The sequence below is a fragment of the Phocoena phocoena genome, chromosome 17 (genome assembly GCF_963924675.1).
Source record: "Phocoena phocoena chromosome 17, mPhoPho1.1, whole genome shotgun sequence".
Lineage (NCBI taxonomy): Eukaryota > Metazoa > Chordata > Mammalia > Artiodactyla > Phocoenidae > Phocoena > Phocoena phocoena.
The window spans coordinates 45,434,131-45,456,241 of NC_089235.1; the positions used below are offsets into that span (position 1 = coordinate 45,434,131).

Consider the following 22,111-nt stretch of genomic DNA (forward strand, 5'->3'; position numbering starts at 1 on the left):
GGATAGTGGATTTATTGCAGGCATTCCGTCTCACACAACTGGGGGAGGAGTCCAGGAAGTGAAGGTTTGGAAGGAGATGCTGGAGGCTTATATAAAAAGTTATAAACTAGTCTGCTTAAGGGGGCCCGCTGAAGTGGGACCACAAAGGGGATCTTTAGGACCTGCTGCCTCTGTGCAGCCAGCTACTGCTGTGTGAGTCCCCCACCAAGCATCCGGTGGTGGGCCTGTGCTGTGTTGCTCAGTGGAGCTAGAAGGCAAGAAGAGCTGGACATGAAGTGGAGGGGGACAAGGACATGCCAGAAACCGCCAGGAGCTTGCCTTTCCATGTCACTGTATCTGATTGTGAAAAGACTGTCAGAAGATAATGGCCACGGCCTTGCTCGGTCTCCCAATTCTCCTGGAAAGTCCTCCTTGTGCTCATTTTAAACTGGAATCATACCGGAGACGGGGCACTGGGAAACATAGTTCCCACAATAACCAAGTTGACCAACAAAACAAAACAAAACAAGAAAGCAGCACACATGTAGGCTCTTAACAGCTAATTTTGCAGATGAGAAAACTAAGGGCCACATAGGTGAATTGCCTAAACTCACATTACTATCTCAAAGCAGAAGCAAACTCAGAATTCAAGTCAGAGGGGTAATCTTCCACTCCACTATCATGCCTCTCATCCTTTGTGGTACTTAAGTATTTCAAGAAAATGGTAGAAAAATTTCATGCATCACTTCTGAGTTCCCTTCCTAGGCTAAGAGTCTTTGAGTAGCCAGTGTACCATCACTAGGCATAAATCAGACTACATTGCCGAGACTATGTCTGGGCATCTGGGTTACAGGGGCTCTTTGATGAGAAGTTATGCCTGTGTCCACCAGATCTCAAAATCATTGAGTAATGAGATACGAGCTATTAGGCATGTGATGGATCATCTTACTTGGGGTGTAGGATTATGTGAGAACTTGGATTCCAAACCACCTAAGAATTGATTGCCCAGACAGCACTGTTGCATATCATAGAAAACATCAATAAAAACTCTGCAAAGTGCCTAAGAAATTAGGATGTCCATATATTTGATCATTTCCTTTATGCTTCAAAACAAGCACTAGAAACTCATAAAATCAAAGGTTTGTAAATTTTTTCAGAAACGGACAAGGAAAGGTAAAAGGAGATAACATGGGAAAGTCCAGGCTAGCTTTGCCTTTTTCTATTCCTTTCTGGCGCTGGGTTTCCTTTCTAACACTTCAATATGCTCACTCCTTAGAAACCACGCTAGTTCAGGGATTGTTACATCTGGCCAAAGAAAAGCCAAGGAAGGGCTCATACTGATCCCAGAAGGCTCTGAGGTGTCTTCTTGGTCCAGATAACGAGCAGTTTAGAAGATTCCAGCAATCTGTGTTGTTAAAGGGTCCGCTTCAGGGCTTTCCTGGTGGCGCAGTGGTTGAGAGTCCGCCTGCCGATGCAGGGGACACGGGTTCGTGCCCCGGTCCGGGAAGATCCCACATGCCGCAGAGCGGCTGGGCCCGTGAGCCATGGCTGCTGAGCCTGCGTGTCCGGAGCCAGTGCTCCGCAACGGGAGAGGCCACAACTGTGAGAGGCCCGCATACCGAAAAAAAAAAAAAAAAAAAGGGTCCGCTTCAGCCCTAGAATGACACTTAGCTCACCCCAGGGGCTCAAACCAAACTGAAATCTTAGGCTGAGAGGGATCTTAACTCTCATCTTAGTCTCACAACAAACTCCTGGTGATCATTCAAACAGAAGCAAAGCACATCTTTTTAGTCTTGAAATATACTCCAGGAAGTGAATTTTATCAGAACTGGCCTCAATTCCACTCTCTTTCTCTCAAAACACTGATCCTGTCGTTTCATTTTCATCTTCACAAAATTTTTTTTTTGCGATATGCAGGCCTCTTACTGCTGTGGCCTCTCCCGTTGTGGAGCACAGGCTCCAGACGCGTAGGCTCAGCGGCCATGGCTCACGGGCCCAGCCGCTCCGCGGCATGTGGGATCTTGCCGGACCGGGGCATGAACCCATGTCCCCTGCATCGGCAGGCGGACTCTCAACCACTGCGCCACCAGGGAAGCCCAGCACATGTACGTTTTGTAGGATAGTCTCTAGCTAACCATATGGGCTTTGCTTGTGTAATATTTTAGAAGAGGTTAGACATTCAGTTGATTTAAAGGCACTGACCCTAGTGGTTTTGCACTGCTCTTGCACCAAATGTGGTTTCTCTCCTGGAAATGTGGGAACACAGAGTTGGCTGTACTTCCTAATGGGTTTTCCATCTGTCTACATGAGCACACATTTGATGGGGTCAGTGGTACAGCAGTTGTCTGGGTAACCTATTTGGTTTTCTGCAAATTAAGATCCCTTAGCTCTTTTTAAAATCTCTCTGAGGGGAAACATAAGGTAATTTCTAGTTTACATATTTCACATAAAATTTGCTTCCCAATTGTCCACATGGGGACCTGTGCAAGCCGTAAGCTCAGCACATACTGGTGGCTTTGGCAAGCACGTCAGTTCTTCAAACAAAGCCCGCGCGTGCTTCCCTCCGTGGGACGCAAAGGGGCTCGGACCTCTGGGCCTAAGTACAATTTAATCAGCTCTGTCCTTTTTTTCTCATAATTATTTTTGTGAAATTTTGAAACCCAAGTGTGTTTGCCCGCGGGCAGAGTGCTTATGACAGTTATTTTAGGAGTTTAAACCTCAGTAGAAACAAATACATATGTCTACGCGTGGAGAGAAGTGATGTTGGTGAATGTAGATGTAGCAGGAGAAAATCTGGCTGAGTGGGGACCATGAGGGGTGAATCTATAGATTAAACCATTTGCTAATTTGCAAAGCCACGTCACACCCCTTAGGAGTTACTTGAAGGAATTCAACCGTTGCCTACCTTTATAACTCATACCCTGCACGATGTCTTCTCCCTTGCTGGATGGCTGTGCTGTTGGGAAGGTCCCGACCCAGCAACACCACCTGAAGAGTGAAGGCATCACCCCCAGCAGAGACGGGGTCTCACTCTCCATCTTCTCTCGGAGGCTGCAGCAGGGCAGGACGCTCTGACAGGGGGAACTTAGACTTTTTACTCAACGATGGAAGTGCTTCAGTCCACAAGGGATTGAAACTCCCAACGCCATCTAGAGAAAGATAGGCCCAGTAACCCCCAAAGGGGCTAAGAGCCCCTTCTCCTCTTGCATAGCTGCTGAGGAATTTTATTTTCTGCTATCTCAGTTCCTTTATTCTTCATGCTATATACTGTGGAATGTACTTCATCACTTGTATTTTTCTTCACTTGTGTTATTCTGATATTGATGGTAATCTCAACGTCTTGGAAAAAAGCTATTAAATTCAACGTTTCAAATTTTGCCATCTTCAAATGGGGATAAATCGCTCTATTATATTATAGGGATGGTGCAGTCGTGTACGCATATATACTGATCCCTCTTTCCTCTTATCTCCTAATCACTCCCTTAATCTCAAACCTTGCTAGCACAGTTGCTTGTCCTTCCCTAAACACTGTACTTACTCTCCCATCAGTGTCTCTCCTTTCCTTTTACATGTGTGCCCCCATCTCTGCCTCTACTTGTCTCTACTCTTGCTTCAAAGTCCCTCTTCCCCTCAGGCCTTCCTGACTCACCCCACCCACCAACTTCCTATGACACACAGGTCCACACTACACGTTGGACACCTACTCCATGCTGTCTTGGATTACTCACAATTATGTATCAAGTTGCAACATATGAAATGGGTAACATTCAACTATCTTTGACCTACAAAACAGCAGTTACATATGGTTCAATCTAATATATGCATCTTCTCACCCCAGATACAAATTCTCTTTGCATTCCTAGGGTCTTCAATAGATTCTTATACAGTGTAGGCATTTGCTATTAAATAGAAATAGACTTTGACTATTGCTAGACTGGCGAAACAGAGGATAAGCTTCTATTTTAATCTGAAAATGTATCCTAGCCCATTAATAAACTCACCACGGGTGATCTGGGATGTTTATGATTCCCCCTTGCAAAAATGTCCCACTACAGCCTAAAATATAAATATAAAACTTTACAGCGCTAGAAGTTATGGCTAGAGACATTGCTTTATAAATATTATAGGGCTTTAATAGATTCTACACTTCAAAAAATGATTCACAGAATTTTCATCAATAAATTCTATGTTCACTAGAATATATTTCATATTTATTATATAATTAGTTACACAACCCAGTTAGAAAAGAACATTATAATATCACACTTTACCTAATTATATTGATTCCTCTGTCCCTCTCCCTTACTGCAATCTTAGTTCTATATATAATTCTATTAATTAATGATGAACTGAAACTGGATAAGAAAAAGTCTAGAGAAAAAGTATACATAGCTTTAAAGCTAAGGTATCTGATATCAAGTGCAGGGCCCCATTGGTTTCCAAAATAAAAATATTCAAAATAGTGTCATGACTATTGAACTGAATTCAGTATTCTAAGAACAGAATACAGCTACAACAGTGGAGAAGCAGAGAACTGGGCAGCCTATTACTTTGAGCACATCCATATCGGTAGGCTCAGAATTATATAAGGAAACAAATCGGTATTTCATCAACTCCTTGCTCTGGTGATGGATTAGTGAAGTCAATGATTCCATTTCTTAGAGCCACAGCTGATGAGCCATGCCCTCAGATCTTAACCCAAAATGCATTTTTAGTGTTTTATATTAAGTCTTTCATTCATGCAATATCAGAACATATAAAAGGTTTCATGAAGCCAGGTAAATATCTATCTTAGGGGAAAAAAACCCCAACGAGCTTTGTACGGATTGGTTCAGATTTGCCATTTGTCACCTATAAGTCACTAAAAACAAACTATATAACTTCGTTTTGCATTTCCCTTTAATCTTGAGATGAGCAGAGTTCTGAAGTAGTCTTGATGAATATGGTCCATCTTAATGTGAAAAAAATGGGAAGGAGTCACATTTCTTCCACTGGTGGTAGGAAGCCTACTTTCAACCCCCAAGCTCTCTCATGGTCAAGACAGCCTTTGAGAACATCTTAAAAAGTTAGACTTTCTCTTCAAAGACCTTCTTCCTTTATGGTCCCCAAACCACAGTCAACTTCAGCTGTCTTAATCTTGCTTTTTCTTGGCAGAAAACTAGAATAGTCTTTCTGTTACGAAGTAAACAGAGAGGTTAGAAATATATACGAGAGGAAATAATTTCCATAACAACAATAATAGTTAAAAAGCCAAAGTTTAAAATAATATAAAAAAGGCAACTAAAAGGTTGTATCTGTTAAGCACTGGTTGTTTTAAATGGCTTTATCGTGTAGAAGCTTTGTTTCCGAGGTAGCTATACATCTGTTAGCGCTGAGAGTGCTTTCCACAGGTATGGAGAGGTACGCATGTCCAGAGCACCTTTCCAGGCACTGGGATCTCTCCAGGTAGCACTTGAACTCTGCCTCTCTCGTCTTTTTCCCCTCTCTTAAAGCCATGTGACTTTCAATTGTTAACTTCACCCAAAACCTTTAGTGCACATCCCACACAAAGTTTTAAAAGGTATTATAGTTATTTTAAAATATTTTAAGAAGTTACGGTTGCTGCAAACCTTCAGTAAGTGAACAGTTGGCTTTCAGTGTTTATAAAATCTCTAAGACAGGGCCATGGAGAGTAGGCTTTGGCCCTGGTGAAATACATGTGTGGCAGCTCACCAGGCAGAGCAGCTAAAATTTTTTTTTTCTCTGAGAGATTTGTCTTGATAGAGAGGCCCCATGGCAGAGTGGTTAAAGGAACAAGTAAACTTTATTTGTTAAATAACAAATAAAGACTGCTTGGGTACGGATACTAACTCCGTCATTTACCAGCTGTGTGACCTTGGGCAAGTTACTTAACCTTTCTGTGTTTTCAGTTCCCTTGGCTACAAACCAAGGATAATAATAATACTTGGGTTGCTGTGAAAATTAAATGAGTTATATGTGGAAAGCAACTACAACAGTGCCTAGCTCAGGATAAGCTCTCTATAAAGGTTGGCTAAAATAAGTTGGAATTCAATATAATTGGACACCAGGCCCCCTTCCGACATGCTGGCCCTGCTCAGAGCATGAGGGAGGTTTGCCTCCTTTAGCATTGCTGCTCACCCATGCTGACGATTGTGTTGTCTGTTGTTCTAGGACAGTGGCTCTCAAACTCAAACATGCATCAGACTCAACTGGAGGGCTTGCTAAATACTGATTGCTGGCCCCCAACCCCAGACTTTCTGATCCAGTAAGTTGGGGGCCTGAGAATTTGAATTTCTAGTAAGTTCCCGAGGGATGCTGACCCTTCCGGTCTAGGGACCCCACTCTGAGAACCACTGTTTTAGGATAATAGTTCCAATCCTGGTTGTACTTTAGACCACGTGGGGAGCTTTAAAGAATTCTGCTGCCAGGGCCCTCAGATCAGTTAAATCAGAATCTTTGAGGGTGCGGCCCAGCCATCATTAGTGTTTCGAGCTCTCCAGGTGATAGTATGCAGCCAGGGTTGAGAACCACAGCTCTATGCCGTCACTATGCTGCCGAAATGGATGAATTTAAGTGACGGAGTGATTTTACAGATAAAGAAGCTGAAGCTTGGTGCAGTGTTTCCCATTGGAGTTCTTGCTATAAATGCTGATTTACTGAATCCATCTTTTGGGGTGAGGCCCAGGAATTTGCCTTTCAGTAAGTACCCCAAGAGTCCCTTATACACATTTAGTTTTTTTGATCTGCCTGAAGACACACAGCCAGTAATTGGTGGAGTTCTCACCTCCTGTCTCTGATGTAAGCAGTCAGAAATGCTGTTATTGTGTAGGAGAGACAGTTCTGCATTTAATCTGTTTTTAAAATTTTTCTCTGAGCTCATTCACTCAAGGAAGGACCTTATATATTTATAAATACTGTACTTATATACTATCTGTATATACACAGCAGACTCTGTGACAGGAGCTGGACCAACAATAAATCCCATTCAAATGCTACTTAGAGGCTACCTTTATTTTGTTCACCCACACTAGGATTTGAACCTTGAAAGGAAGAGGTAGTTAAGGGCACGGCTCTGGAATCAGACTGCCTGCTTCCTCCTACCATTGATAACTGTACAGCCTGGAGCAAGTCACCTAACTCTCTGTGCCCCAATTTCCTCAGCTGATTTACAGGATCGTGGTAAGGATAAATGCATTAATCCACAGAAAAGTGCTTCGAACAGTGCCTGGCAATGAGTGTCTATTAATGCTTTCTATTATGATATTTATTGTTATTGCTATCTGCACAGCAGACCTAAATGCTTGAAAAAGTAGTTTATAAACTTAAAAGTTCTTTTACACAGAGTTCACCACAGAAAGTCGATGAAACTAAAATATACCAACTAGAAAGAGGATTTTTAAAAAATGTATGGAGTGTGGAAGAAAATTACTGAAGAATTTTGTATGCTTCTTGGAAGTTTTCTATATATAAATTCAGGAAAGTCCTCGCCCAACTGGGTGCCACGGTAAAAAATACTGTTTCTATGATGGTTGTCCAACTGGACCAGCGTATATGGAGGAGCTTCTGTGAAAGACAATTCTGGCTTAACTTTAAAAGTAGAATGACTGGTTACTTAAAGGGGAAAATCAGAATTATAATATATCCATTACATAATTTTACTCACAGACCTGGCTTTGTTGACTGTGGTGTTTTTTACTTTTGCCTTGTTCTGGAACTTCAATCTGCTGAACAGATTAGTGAAATGTCAGTCAGCACAGCCGGAGAAGCGAGCACACAAATAATCTATTTAACCAGCACATTTCTCCTTCCACAGTAATCCTCTTAATGGTCCCGAAGGCTGCCAGTCAGCAGGACACCTGCTCATCGTCTGCACAGGCCCCCTTCGTTTGCAAGTATCTCAGCGTTGTGGAAATTGAGTCCCCAAAAGTGAAGTGAAGCTTAATGTTTAACATTGGTGACTGCCTGTGGATTTTGTGATTTAACACAGCTTTTAAAAGGACTTCACACGAAATGAACTCCTAAATCCACAAATAAGCCACAGAGCTCCAATCCATATGTTGAACCAAAGCCAGATGGGGCTTTGATTAACCAAAAGGCATCATTAATCAAACCAAAGTTTAAAATACTTGAATATATCTCATGCACATAAGGTAAACTTAATATAACGGTCAGGGGCCCAGCAGAAAACAGATGGCCCACTCCTGGGGCAGCTGAGGGGAGTTTCTAAAAGGAACTGCCTAATGGAGGTGTGGGGAAGATTCAAGTGAACCAGTGACGGGGTGTGGGAGCCCTCAGAGGCTAGCAGTGAGGGGCTAGGGAGGGTGGGAGTAATTCTTACCGCTTCTAAGCCTGAAGGGGCGAGGGCAGCAGCTGGTACTGGAACCAGAGTGGCCGCTGCAGCAGGGAGGAGAGGTCACCTACAGGAGCTGTGGCCCTCAATAGAGGGCCGGGCCAACCCCAGAGACCCAGCTGGGACAGAGTTGGAGAAATAAATACCCCAGTCTCCATTTTCTCCCACTCTCCAACCTCACTGGGTTTCCCCCTGGATGACACTGGTCAGTTGGAGGCTGGAGGTCAGAGGGCAAGTCCACAGCACACAAAGGTCAGTCTCCTAGCCAGGGTTTAGGGGAAAGTGCTCTTAGACTCTCCTTATAGAAAAAGAAAAGAACAGCTATTAAACAACTATGCATTATGTGCGTGTCTCAACTTATCACTCTATAATCCTGAATGTTTCTGTACTAATTGCCTTTCTCCTTCAACAAATAAACGTCTTAACACTGGATTCTCAGTTTCTAGCCACTGTATGGTAAACACAGGCATTGGTAAATGACAGAATGAGGGGCTGTTTATTATTCATGAGACTGTAGAGTGGGACATTACAAAATAAGTGGGATAAATGACATGACACTGCAAAAGAGCATTATCTTTTAACTTAATTTTGCCATAAAATACATTGCTTTGAAGGATACGTAGGACTTCCTTTAGGTTAATATTCTCAACAGAGGTAGTTATGTAGTTGAAGCCTATTTCAATAGTTTCAAAAAATCATTATTAGGTCTTGGTAAATGAGAAATTAATGTTCTGATATCTTATGTGTTTCATTATTAATATTTCACGATATTACATTATAGTTTGTAAGTAGACTTGTGCGACGAAATACAGAAGTTGGGAGAAACCTCCCAGAATTGTTCTCTCTCCTAGTCTCCTTCCCCTCCCCCTCCCCACGTAGAAATGAAATAAAATAGAACCCACTACAAATGTCAAGCAATTTCTGATATAATCTGTTTCCTTGACTTATTTCAATAGGCTTTATATATTTTATATACTGGGGTAATAAAGTTGGGGGGAAAGATAATCCTTTTTTCATAATGCAGTATTCCTGTACTCTCTCTCTCATCAACAGAATTTCTGTTAATAATATAACCCTTCATTCCTGCACAGTAACTTCCCCCTGGCTCTCTAAAACTTTGTCCTCCTGCTGTGCTCAGACCATTCTTGTGATGACTGTAATGTCAGTACATTTTCTGTTTTCTGAACTGGACCAGCTATGCAAAGGCTACCGTTCTTGGGACATCAGCTAGCACTGCCCTTGGTGTTTCCCCTTCTCATCACATAGCAGAAGCACACTTCAAAGCACCCATCTCTGATTCCAGTGGCCTTTTACATAGTCTGATCTTGCTCCAAATGAAAGAGGAGTGGAGAGAGAAATATTTATGGCAATGGTAGTTGGGGAGGGGATGGGAGGTACGAGGCAAGCTGGAATCAGAATGCTACCTGTTCTTTGCCATTTTTCGGAAAACCAATTTAGAGATTCAGACCCACTGAAGATGGTAGAGCAGAAAGGTCTCTGGTGACATCATGGAGTCACCATCCCAGCCCCAGACTGCCTACTTCTTTTAGATGAGAGAGAAACAAACTTTTATTTTCTCCAAGACACTTATTTTGTCTTGTTTTTTGTTACAGGAAGCCAAATCTACTCCTAACGAATAGACTTTATTTTCAAATAAAAGAATCCTTTAATTCTGTCCTAGTTACAAGTAGCAAATATTAAAAAAAAATAAAATTTAGGTTTTTGTGTAGGAGCATAGCTCTAAGAAGAATGTTACACTTCTTTTTCCCTTTCTGGTTTTCAATTAATACTGTCTGAAGAATTTAACATGTTTTTTGTTGGGTGTTTACATTTTTCTTTAGTGCATTTTTTGACTTCAAATTTTAATGATCTCTTCATAAATGGTTCAAGTCTTACCTTTGAAAGCATTGCTTAAAGCTAACCAAGCTAATTAACTTTGTTAGCACTAAATTTCTTCTTTCACTCCTTCCTTCTTACCAGGATAAAACAGTACTATTTAATCTCCCTAGGGACCATCTGCTTTATTTATGGGGCTCATTTGGTTACAGTTTTCTTAATTTCTCTTTCCTTCCCCCGATTCTTCACAATTCTCAAAATCTTAGAATTTATTCTGCCTTGCAAATTATAGAATTTATTCTGCCTTGCAAATTAGAGACCTCTGTTTCTTAGTCCATACAAGCCTTCTATAAGCGATAGGTGTCAGTTCAGACGTTATGTGCTTACCTAGAAAATGAGTGAATGTCACAGTCAAACATTTATATGGCTACTTTAAGCTCCATAAAATGACTTTTTCTCATCAATTGTGCTTTGTGAGGAGGTCTAGAACTTAGTCGAAGTTCAAACAGCTGATCTGTCTGTTCTATTTCCCTTCCAGGGTCTGATTCCACCCAGGCGTTTGTACATGAAATTCCAGACTAAAATGTGGACTCTTCCTACAACATTCTCTTGAAATGTGGACTATTCCTACAACATCCAATTTTCACGAGGAAGGGTCTTAACTTTTCTTTCTAAGAACCAAAATAAGGGAAGAAATAAAGAATTTGTGGAAATAAAACTTGAATATTTGGATAAAGCAGTACAAGTTTTATTGACTACCATGCTGATTTTGCTGTCAGCCACTGGGATAACTACAGATTTTAATTTGCGTGCAAATCTAAGGAATGTGGTAGCGTGCTTGTTTTTCTTTAAAACTTTAAATAGACTACTACCTTCTCGTATTATAGAGCAAACTCTTTTGCTATTCACTGTACAAGTATTTCCTGCATCAAATAGCTTACACTTTACTGAACCACGTTTGAGAGTAGTTCTCCCTTTTAATGGGGCTACTTTAAATACTTTTCTCTCTCTGTCTCTCTGTATCCGTCTCTCTCTCTCCCTACATATATATACACACACATATGTATAATGACATGATATATTTATGTTTATACATATTTATCATATATATATGTAAATTGGAGCCTAAGAGGATCCGTCCTGCCTAGGAGGTTAGATTTTATTACTCTTTTAAAAAAAGCATCCTTGGGACTTCCCTCGTGGTACAGTGGTTAAGAATCCGCCTGCCAATGCAGGGGACTCAGGTTCAATCCCTGGTCCAGGAAGATCGCACGCACCGTGGAGCAACTAAGCCCGTGTGCCACAACTACTGAGCCTGTGCTCTAGAGCCCACAAGCCACAACTACTGAGTCCGCGCACTGCAACTACTGAAGCCTGTGCGCTCTAGGGCCTGCGTGCCACAACTACTGAGCCAGTGTGCTGCAACTAGTGAAGCTCGTGTGTCTACGGCCTGTGCTCTGCAATAAGAAAAGCCACCACAATGAGAAGCCCGCACACCACAATGAAGAGTAGCCCCCGTTAGCCGCAACTAGAGAAAGCCCATGCACAGCAACGAAGACCCAACACAGCAAAAAAAAGACACGTGCTTAATCAAAAAATAAAAAAGCATCCTTGATTCTTTCATTGCTTGGATTTGCTACTTCCTAGTACATTTTGAAGCGTTCGAACACCAAGAGGCAGTGAATTTTATCTTCCCTGGGAAAATATTTTCAGTTCTAGAAGAAAGAGAAGTAAGTATAAAATGCAGGTTTTTTCTTAGAAAAAAGCTGCTAAGTCAAGTAAAGATCAATGTTAAATTAATGGTATTATCCACCCTTTTATAAAACACTAAAATTAAATGAAAACATTAGGGAAAGTTTTCAAATATTTTCCTTTCCCGTTGCAGAGCACAGGCTCCGGACGCGTAGGCTCAGTGGCCATGGCTCACGGGCCCAGCCGCTCCGCGGAATGTGGGATCTTCCCGGACCAGGGCACGAACCTGTGTCCCCTGCATCGTCAGGCGGACTCTCAACCACTGAGCCACCAGGGAAGCCCCTCTGTTGTATTTTTAAAGACCAGTGTACTATTCTGCAAGAGAATTATGTTTATAAATGTCAACCAAGCATTAGTATTTGTAATCATTTTTTATTTAAAACCAAACTGTACTATCTTATTTGGGACAAGCTTTTTAATGATGGTGACAAGGCAAGTAGAAAGTTTAAAATCTCAGGAACTCTCTTTATAGCACCAACACTTTCAGTGAGTGATTAGGCCTTTATTGAAGAGATGAAGACTAGAAAAACAAAGTAAATTTTACATTGAGGAAAAATTATAGCCTTGAGAACTTCTTTTACTCAATGGCTTCTCCAAACTGCTAAAGGCATTTTAATTTGGCACAGTGGAAGTATTAAGAGGCTGTGAGTTCTTTCTAGAGACAAAAGTGCAGAGCTTATGTAAGCTCATCGCTGCTGTGTTAAAGACCTCTTAAGATCCTGTCTTTATGATGTTGCTTTTGTGGTAAATCTGGAGTCTTCCGTTTGGGGGAAGGCAGAAATACAAGGATACAGAGTAGAGGATTAGAGAGTTCTCGGCCATCCAAGGACGACTTCTCCTTGGAAAACATGACTTGCATTCTGAAGACTGAGCTCCCAGAAGGCAGGGAAGCTCACTTCTGGGCAGTTGGGTTCTTCCCTTGAGGACCAGACTTGCTGGCCCAGGGAATTCATCAGTGTAGTTTAGTGTCAGCTGATGGTGGAAATAAAGTGAAACATATACACAGATAAGAGCACTTACCATTTCTGGATTCTCTGCAGCTAGCTTTACCATCTTTTCTGAGATCATCTTTTTCAAGCAGCTACTCAGCAAAAAAGCCTAAGAAACCCAGAAATAAAGAACTCTCTCAGTTGAAGAGATCCTCATTCTCTTCCTTCCCTCTTCATACAGCAAAGCAGATTTTGTGCTCTGCCCTACAACAGTATGCTTTTAAGAATTTAGAGTTCTTCTTTAACTTTCACTAATTTGCATAAGATATAATTAGCAAATAACCATAAATTTTCTCAATTATGTGGATATATTTGCAGTAATTTTTTAAAAGGTAGATTTAAAATGACCAGGATCTCATTATTAATCTTTTTCCCTTTCAAAATTCCCCCCTTACATCCCTTTTTTTCTGTTACTTTGTAAACAGCTCATGTCTTATGAGCAACAAATAATAAAAACTGCTTATAATTGCAATCAAATCAACTGATGATGGTCAATCTTATATATATATATACTTTTTTTGTTTGTTTTGTTTTTATAAATTTATTTATTTATCTATTTTTGGCTGCATTGGGTCTCCGTTGCTGCGCGCGGGCCCTCTCTAGTCGAGGTGAGCGGGGGCCACTCTTCGTTGCGGCGTGCGGGCCTCTCACCATGGCGGCCTCTCTCACTGTGGAGCACGGGATCTAGGCACACAGGCTCAGTAGTTGTGGCGCACAGGCCCAGCCGCTCCGCGGCATGTGGGATCCTCCCGGACCAGGGCTCAAACCCGCGTTCCCCGCGTTGGCATGCGGACTCTCAACCACTGCGCCACCAGGGAAGCCCTCAATCTTATATTTAACTGTGTGCATAATGACTGAGAGACCTATTATTAGGCATACATACTAACCTGTTTGAAAGAATACATTAGTACCTTATGGCTTTTACTGAACTAAAGACAAAATTAGCTGTTTTTCTTCATTTTTAAATTTTCTGGTATTTTTAATCATTCACTGTCAAGACTGTCAGTTGCCGACAACATCACCTGTAGCTTATTGATGGCTCATCACTGTTAGTGCCAAGACACATGTGTCATCCATCTTGCTGCACAAAAGCCAGGGCTTCCTTTTTCCAGGAACTTCACCCCATGTGCCAAATTTAAGGTTCCCTGTGATTTTCCCATTTGCTCCTTTCCCACAAATCCTTTTTTTCCCCTCTTTTTTCTGCTCTCAACTCTTGGCTTATTCTTTTCTTATTCAGCCCGACTGAGGTTTGAGACAACCGAAGCTCAAAGCTTGAGGCCATAGAACTTTAGTATAAATTTGTGCTCAAGGATGGTCACTGATCAGGGTGGCTGGGGACTGGGGGAATGCTGGAGAGGAGGAGGGGGGAGAGGGAGAGAAAACTCAGCTGGGGGTGGTAGCCAATATACAAAACCCTTGGAGGACAGGACATAGAAAGCAGAATTAGAGGGCATCTGGGTTACACAGAGGGAGCATTCCAAAGTTTTCCAGGACTGTAGAGCATGATGGGTTGCATTTTCTTCAAGGGGAGAGAAAGGAGGGAAGGGAAAAGAAAGGGCTGCCACCAACAAGGAAAAGCGTCACAGATGTGGGGTTTATACACAGAAACAAAATTTGCCTTCCTGGTTTAGCTGAAAACTAACCCTGTTTATCTGTGCATATATGTAACCTACACAAAACCAGGGTATGAAATAGTTAAACAACAAACTGAGCTGATGCAGCTAGGAAGGGTGTTTAGTGGTGTCTCACAAGGTGGGGAGTGATTCCATACTCCTATACAAAGTTACAGAGATATGTAGGTTAGGATTCTGCTATAAGCCAGGTAAGGTTTATTAAATATGAAGGGACTGAGCTTCCGTTTAAAGGGCTCGGGAACGATTTGGACCCCAGCCCTCTTTTGTATTTGCAAGGCACACAAGCCACATTTCTGTCTTTTGCAGAAGTAGCCCTTGGGTGCATATCAAAAAAACCCACACTCCAAAGGAAATAAGACCTTACCAGGAATCCTTTAAAAGAATGTTTATTGCACGTCTCTATAGTGGCTTAAACTCATTTGCCTCGGACTAGATTAAAAGACCATAATAAAATTTAACTACCGCACCTAACATTCTAGCGGAAGGGCGTGGTTTCACTGCCAAAATCTCTCTGTGTCTCTCCAAGTGACTGCAGATCTCGCCTCGGCAAACCATCCTATCATTTCCCTAAGAATATTTTCTATTTCAGGTGAACCTGGGGAGACATTTCTTTAACCTAGGATGTTGGTTTAGTACTTTGTGTTTTTCAGAGGACATTGGTATCTATTATCTCCTGATCAGCACTGTACCAGTGGGGAGTTGAAAGGGAGCTTTGTTCCTGAGACCAGAATGCTCCATGAACACAGAAGTGAGTATGATCGCCAGGGACTCAACTTGAATATAATGTTGGTGCAAAGATTACTTTGATATTTTGGTTTCATTTTAGAACTTTTGTAATTTTGACTCCAAATTGAAATAGTTTATCTCGGTAAAAAGAATTTTCAATTGGATTTGGCATTTAGAAAATTAGATTTTTTAATGGATTTTTTATTTCAATTATTTCAAATTTACTTCAAATTTAATTACTGCTACCCAACAGCCATTGTTCCTTCTTCCCTCGTAACAGAACACTGATTTTGGAAGTACCCAGCTCTAGGCAGTGATGCTTATTCTAAACTGATCATGAATCCAGTTCCTCTATGCTAAATGCTTGATTCCCAGACTCCCTTGCAGCTAGGAGTGCTCATGTGACCCAGTTCCAGCCAATGAGACAAAATGGAAAGTCTACTGGGGGGCTTCTGGGGTAAGGCTTTTGCTTTCCAGATAAAAGGGATAGCTTTTATCTACTTGGAAAATGCCAAAAGAATTATAGAGATGTCAATCATTTGCCTCCAGTATTCTTATTAAATGAGATGACAAATATCTGTATTGTCTAAGCCATGGGTTGGCAAACAAATCTAGCCACCCCACCTCTATTTATAAATAAAGTTTTATTGAAACACCCATTCATTCATGTACTGTCTGTGGCTGCTTCTGTGTTACAATAGAGTTGAGTAGTTGCAGCAGAGGCCATATGAACCTCAAAACCTAAAATATTTACCAACTGGTTCTTTGAGAAAAAGTTTAATGACCCGTGGTCTAAGTCACTGTTAGTCGAGTCTTCTGTTACTTGGTAACTAAATTCATTTCTAACTGATATTGAAGCTTTGGTGACTAGTGAAATAAAATAAAATGAAACCAAACAAAATAAATGACATTACAGGCTCAAAGGAGCACGTGTAGCATACTCTAGTACTCTGCTCCAGTTGGGTTAGGGCTTTGTCCACCCCAGAGTGCAAGAGAGCATGTTAGCACAGAAGGTTTTCTTCCTCTGCCCTAAGAACTTACCTGTTTGGTGTAAATAACAAACCACTGCCAGTGACTCTCCTCACTATACTGAAACCTGAGCTCTAAGTTCTGGTTGAGAGTTTGCTGGGGCCCATCTGTATCCAGCAGAGTCCCCTACAAAGGAAAAGATATTATTTGATATTCAGTAGGAATATAAGTGGCTATTATGTGCTGGGCAAAATATCAAAACAAGTGAGACTATTCCTATTCTCAAGAAACTATAAATTCAATCTATTTGGGAGCCATTAAAGCAAATCATCATAGTGTGATATAATAAGTATCAATATTATAAGGGAAATGAATACAGGTCTATGGAAGTAAATAGGATGGACACCTAATCCAGACTAGGATGTAAAGGAAGGCTGGCGGAGGCTGCGGGGGGGGTGGGGGGTGCGGTGGGGGGAGGGGGGCGGTGTTATTTGAGCAGAAGTAGAAATTATCCAAGTTTGTTGTATGTTCTTTTGGGGGGAAGGGGGGTGATGGTGACAAGTGGTTCCTGGTAGAAGAAAAAACAAGTGCAAATGAACTGAGGCCTGAGGGAACCTGGCACGCTGGAGTGTGGCTGAAGCACAGACTGCGAGGCATGGGGGGTGGTGAGAAAAGGGGCTTAGAGAAGCAGGGTAGGGCCAGATCCTGAAAGCCTGGAGAAAGCTCCTGTGGTTTTTGCTATACAGCATCTATCCCTTTCTCTTCTAGTACTGGAGTTTCAAATTCCCTCGCGAAAACTTTCCGTCTTCGCTGTGGCTCTCTAGGTAGGACTGTCAGGAAATGCTGCCTTCCTGGAGGGTGGCACATGTATTGCGTGCTTTATGAATTATATCTCACTAAAACTGTTACAAAGGAAGAGAATGATGGTGTGTTGTTGGTGGAGGGATAGACACAAAGATCAGTGGAACAGAGCAGAGAATCCAGAAATATACCCACACAAATGTGCATAACTGATTTTTGACAAAGGTGCAAAAGCAGTCCAATTGAGAAAAGATAGCCTTTTCAACAAGTGGTGCTGGAGCAATTGGACTTCCATAGGCAAAAAAAGGGAACCATGTTCTAAATTTCACACCCTATATGCAAATTAACTCAAAATGGGTCATGGACTTAAATGTATAACCTATAACTATACAACTTATAGGGAAAAAAAAAAAACCAACAAAAAAACCCAGGGAAAAATTCTTCAGGATTTAGGGTTTGGCAGAGATTTCTGACTTGACACCAGAAACACAATAAAAAAACAGATGAATTAGACTTCATCAAAATTAAAATCTTTTTTTTTGCGGTACGTGGGCCTCTCACTCTTGTGGCCTCTCCCGTTGCGGAGCACAGGCTCCAGACGCGCAGGGTCAGCGGCCATGGCTCACGGGTCCAGCCGCTCCGCGACATGTGGGATCTTCCCAGACCGGGTCACGAACCCGTGTCCCCTGCATCGGCAGGCGGACTCTCAACCACTGCGCCACCAGGGAAGCCCAAAATTAAAATCTTTTGCTCTGCAAAAGGCCCTATTAAGAAAATGAAAAACTGCAAAGTGAAAGAAAATATTTGCAAACCGCATATCCAACAAAGGACTAGTATCTAGAATAAATTTAAGTACTCTCAAAACTCAACAGTAAACAAACAATCCAATTGGAAAATGGGTGAAAGATATGAAGACATTTCACCTAAGAAGATATCCAGATGGCAAATAAGCACATGAAAGGATGTTCAACATCATTAGCCATGAGAGAAAAGCAAATCAAATCAAATCATTAAATACCATTAAACACTTATCAGGGTGGATAAAATAAAACATGGTGAAAATACCCAATTGCTGAGGAGGACACAGAGAGACTGGATTGCTCATACATCACTGGTGGGAATGTAAACTGGCACAGCCCCCTTGAAAACAGTTTAGCAGTTTCCTAAAAAGTTAAATATGCAACTTCCACATGACCCAGCAATTGTACTCCTGGGCATTTATCCTAGAAAAATGAAGACCTGTGCTCAGACAAAAGCTTATACATGAATATTTATAGAAGCATTATTCATAATAGCTAAAAACTGGAAACGACCAGATAGCGGTTAAACAAATTTTAGCCATTCACTACCATGGAATACTTCTCAGCAACAAAAAGAAACAAACTACTGAAATACACAACAAGCTGAATGAATTTCCAAAGAATTGTACTAAGTAAAGGAAATCCCCAAAGCTACATAATGTTTGATTACATTCATGTAATATTATTTTATTTTTTAAGGTAATCAACTCCTTGCTTTTATTTATATTTTTACCTCCCTAAACACAGTCAATTCTTATTTTTCACAGTAGTCGTGTTCTATAATGATACCATAAGCACTAAATTCGTGGGTACTGAAAAACAGCCCAAGGGGAAATAGAGGTTTAGGTTCCCGTGAACCTCTGGTCACAACATTTTCATCAACCGATCAATACCTAACCTTGTTTTATGTGTGTTTGTTTTTTCAGCTGAGGTATAATTGACATGCAAAACCTGCACATATTTAATGTACACAATTTGAAGAGTTTGGACATATGCATATATACATGAAATCATCACCACAATCAAGTGATAAATATATCCATTACCTCCAAAAGTTTTATATAATATTCTTGAAAGGATACAATATGAAAATGTCAAATAGATTAGTGGTTGCAAGGGTTTAAGGAGGGATGGGGGTGGGAGAAAGTGGATGCAGCTATAAAAAGCCAACATGAGACATCCCTGTGATGATGGAAATGTCTTGACCCTTCATTGTATCAATGTCAATACCCTGGGTGGGGATGTCGTACTATAGTTTTGTAAGATGTAATAATTGGAGAAAAGTGGGTCAAGTGTAGGCAGGATCTCTGTACCATTTCTTTCAACTGCATGTGAATCTACAATTACGTCAAAAATAAAAGTTTACCTAAAAAATAATTAACTGTTTAAAGCAAAAGTAATTATAACATAGCATGAGGCTTATATGTAGATATAAAGTACAGCAACAAATACCACAAAGGACAGAAGGGACAAATAGAGGTACACTGTTGTAAGGTTTTTATCCTTTGTGTGAAATAGTGTAATATTTGAAAGTAGACTGTAATAAGTTAAAGATATATGTTAAAATCTCTAGGGGCTTCCCTGGTGGCGCAGTGGTTGAGAGTCTGCCTGCCGATGCAGGGGACATGGACTTGTGTCCCGGTCCGGGAGGATCCCACATGCCGCGGAGCGGCTGGGCCCATGAGCCATGGCCGCTGAGCCTGCGCGTCCAGAGCCTGTGCTTCGCAGCAGGAGAGGCCACAACGGTGAGAGGCCCGCGTACAGCAAAAAAAAAAAAAAAAACAACTCTTAAATCACCATAAATTTAAAAGGTATAGCTTAAAAAAAAAACCAATGGTGCAAATGAGTAGAATCATAAAATAGTCACTCAGTCAAAAGAAGGAAGGAAAAGATGGAAAAAACTGATAAAACCCAAAGAAATGGACAAATCTACAATTATAGTTGAAGATTTTAACACTCCTCACAATAACTGACAGAACAAGTAGAGAGAAATGTGTAAGGACAAATGTATAAATGCCAGCTTGACATAACTGGCATTTATAGACTATCTACCCAATAGTGGTAGCATATATTTACATTCTTTTCAAGGGCACATTGGACATTTCACGATAGACCAAACTTTGGGCTGCAAAACAAGTTCCCATAGTTTAAAAAGACTGAAATCATATGATATATTTTTTTCTGACCCCCAAAGGGAAAGAGTGGCACAGAAAGAAGGGTTAGGAGGCTGTGGATTTCATCCAGGCAGGAAATGTTGAGACCAAGCTGTGAGGGCAGAGAGAAAGGGAGAGTTTTGAGGGAAAGCAGGGTCATAGAATAGATAGGTCTCTATATCAGCTGATATAAGGTGGGGGGAGGATAAATTAGGAATTTGGGATTAACAGATACACACTACTATATGTAAAATAAACAACAAGGACCTACTGTATAGCACAGGGAACTATATTCAATATCTTATAATAACCTATAATGGAATAGAATCTGAAAAAGAATATATACATATATATATGTGAAACTGTATCACTTTGCTGTACACCTGAAACATTGTGAATCAACTATACTTCGATAAATTTTTTTTTAAAAAAAACATGTAAGGTAAGAGAAAAGCCAGAGATTATTTCAAGATTGCTGGCTTGGCAATTAAGGAGTGGTGGTAGAGGTTCCCTTTATTAAGATAGGGAACACAGGAGAAGAACCTTAGGACGGGCATGAGAGGGAAAAGATGAGTCTGGTTTGGGGAAAGGTTGAGTTTGAGGTGTCTATGAAACACTTGGTGAAGATGTCAAGAATGCAGTAGGAAATACTGGACTTTTAACCAGTCATCTGTAATTGATTTCAGGGAATATGTAGAGGAAAGATGCTAGAAATGGAACCCCAGGAATCACCAGCATTTCAGGAGTAGTCAGAGGGAGAGGCAGCCCACAAAATTAGGGCAGGAAGCAGGGGAAATTTTGAAAAGGAAGATGTGGTTGACAGTATCAAATGCCACAGACAGGCCTAGTACCAAGCCAGCTAAAAAATCCCTGTGGGTTTCATGGATTTAGCAACTGGGTATCATGGTTGCTGTAGTAGCATTCATCCTCTACTAGTTAACCTCCATTTCCTGTGTAAAGGGGATAATCCCTCTTAGCTCACTGGGTTATAAGAACTTAATTAAATAGCAGATGTGGCATTGCCCAGCACAGCACCTGGTACAAAGTAGGCACTCAATAAGTCTGATCAGAAGGGTTTCTCTTGGGAGGAGATGGCAAGGTAGGTATGATGCCAGGGATCCTTAAAAATAGCTCTGATGGGCAGCGCTCAGTTTCCAAGCATAGAGATCTTGTCGGTACTGAGAACGTATTGAGTGCCCAATAAATGGTACCTGTTATTGCTACTCGTTGTTATTACCTTAAACACCCTTCAAGCAGTAAAGAAGCCTGAAGGTGGAAGGTGGGAAGATGGTTGTCTCTACAGCAAGGGTGGGGAACTTGTACCAGATAATAGACAGGTTTTTACCACTAGGTGATGTTTACGGTGGCTTAGATGCCAGTCCACTCAAGGCACTGATTCGAATGGCAAATCTGTGTCCCCAATACCACTGTTGTCATCCGAGAACACTAGGATTTTAAAATCATGGGTGGAGGCTTTAAATCATGGGTAAGGCAAGCTGCCAAGATACTCACAAGGAAAGTGACCTGCCAGCACTTCACTCTGTTCATCTGGAAAATGACATCCCGGGTCCGGTTATCAGGCAGGGTTATGCAGCAGCTGATCTCATCATTGCCAACAGAAAGAACGGTCCCACAGCCGGGTTCTGGGTAGTCACAGGTACAGGGGTCCAGCTGCACGTATCCATAGTGCCACACCTCTTGGGATAGCTCCAAAAACTGCTCCAAAGTGGGGGTGGGGGATGGAGGAAGCAAAAGACTGCTTGAAGCAGATGAAAATCTCATGTCAGAAGCTACTACCGTTCTAATGCAACACATGGAATGGAGTCACAGTGAAAGCACCTTTTTCTTCCGGACGATACAAATGAAGACAATGCCCCTTGTGCTGACAATAAAGGCTGCCCACGTTCATGGTATGTCCTGCCTCGTTGACCACTGTCTCCCTGCTCCTGTTACAGCGCTCAGACATAGTGGAAATAAAAATATTCGATGTGTGAATGAAGAAGGAAGAAGAGTAGAAGGAAATCGAATGAATAGTCCTTCTGGTTAAGTCAGAAGGACCACCCAGTGACAACCTGGCTCTCTCCCAATCTTTCCCTGAAGCAAGGTAACTTACACCTCCCTT

At 41.4% G+C, this 22,111-nt stretch overlaps 1 protein-coding gene across 1 annotated transcript in view; it reads right to left on the reverse strand.

Moving 5' to 3' along the window:
• Window positions 1-5,058: 5,058 nt before the first annotated feature.
• Window positions 5,059-22,111, reverse strand: part of SNX31 (sorting nexin 31) — a 61,914-nt gene continuing 44,861 nt past the window's right edge. The window contains exons 10-14 of the mRNA XM_065895639.1: window positions 21,502-21,705; window positions 16,308-16,421; window positions 12,938-13,015; window positions 7,647-7,703; window positions 5,059-5,151 (exon numbers count right to left, since the gene is read on the reverse strand). Coding sequence (XP_065751711.1) covers window positions 5,059-5,151; window positions 7,647-7,703; window positions 12,938-13,015; window positions 16,308-16,421; window positions 21,502-21,705 — 546 coding nt within the window. The remainder of the gene's footprint in view (window positions 5,152-7,646; window positions 7,704-12,937; window positions 13,016-16,307; window positions 16,422-21,501; window positions 21,706-22,111) is intronic.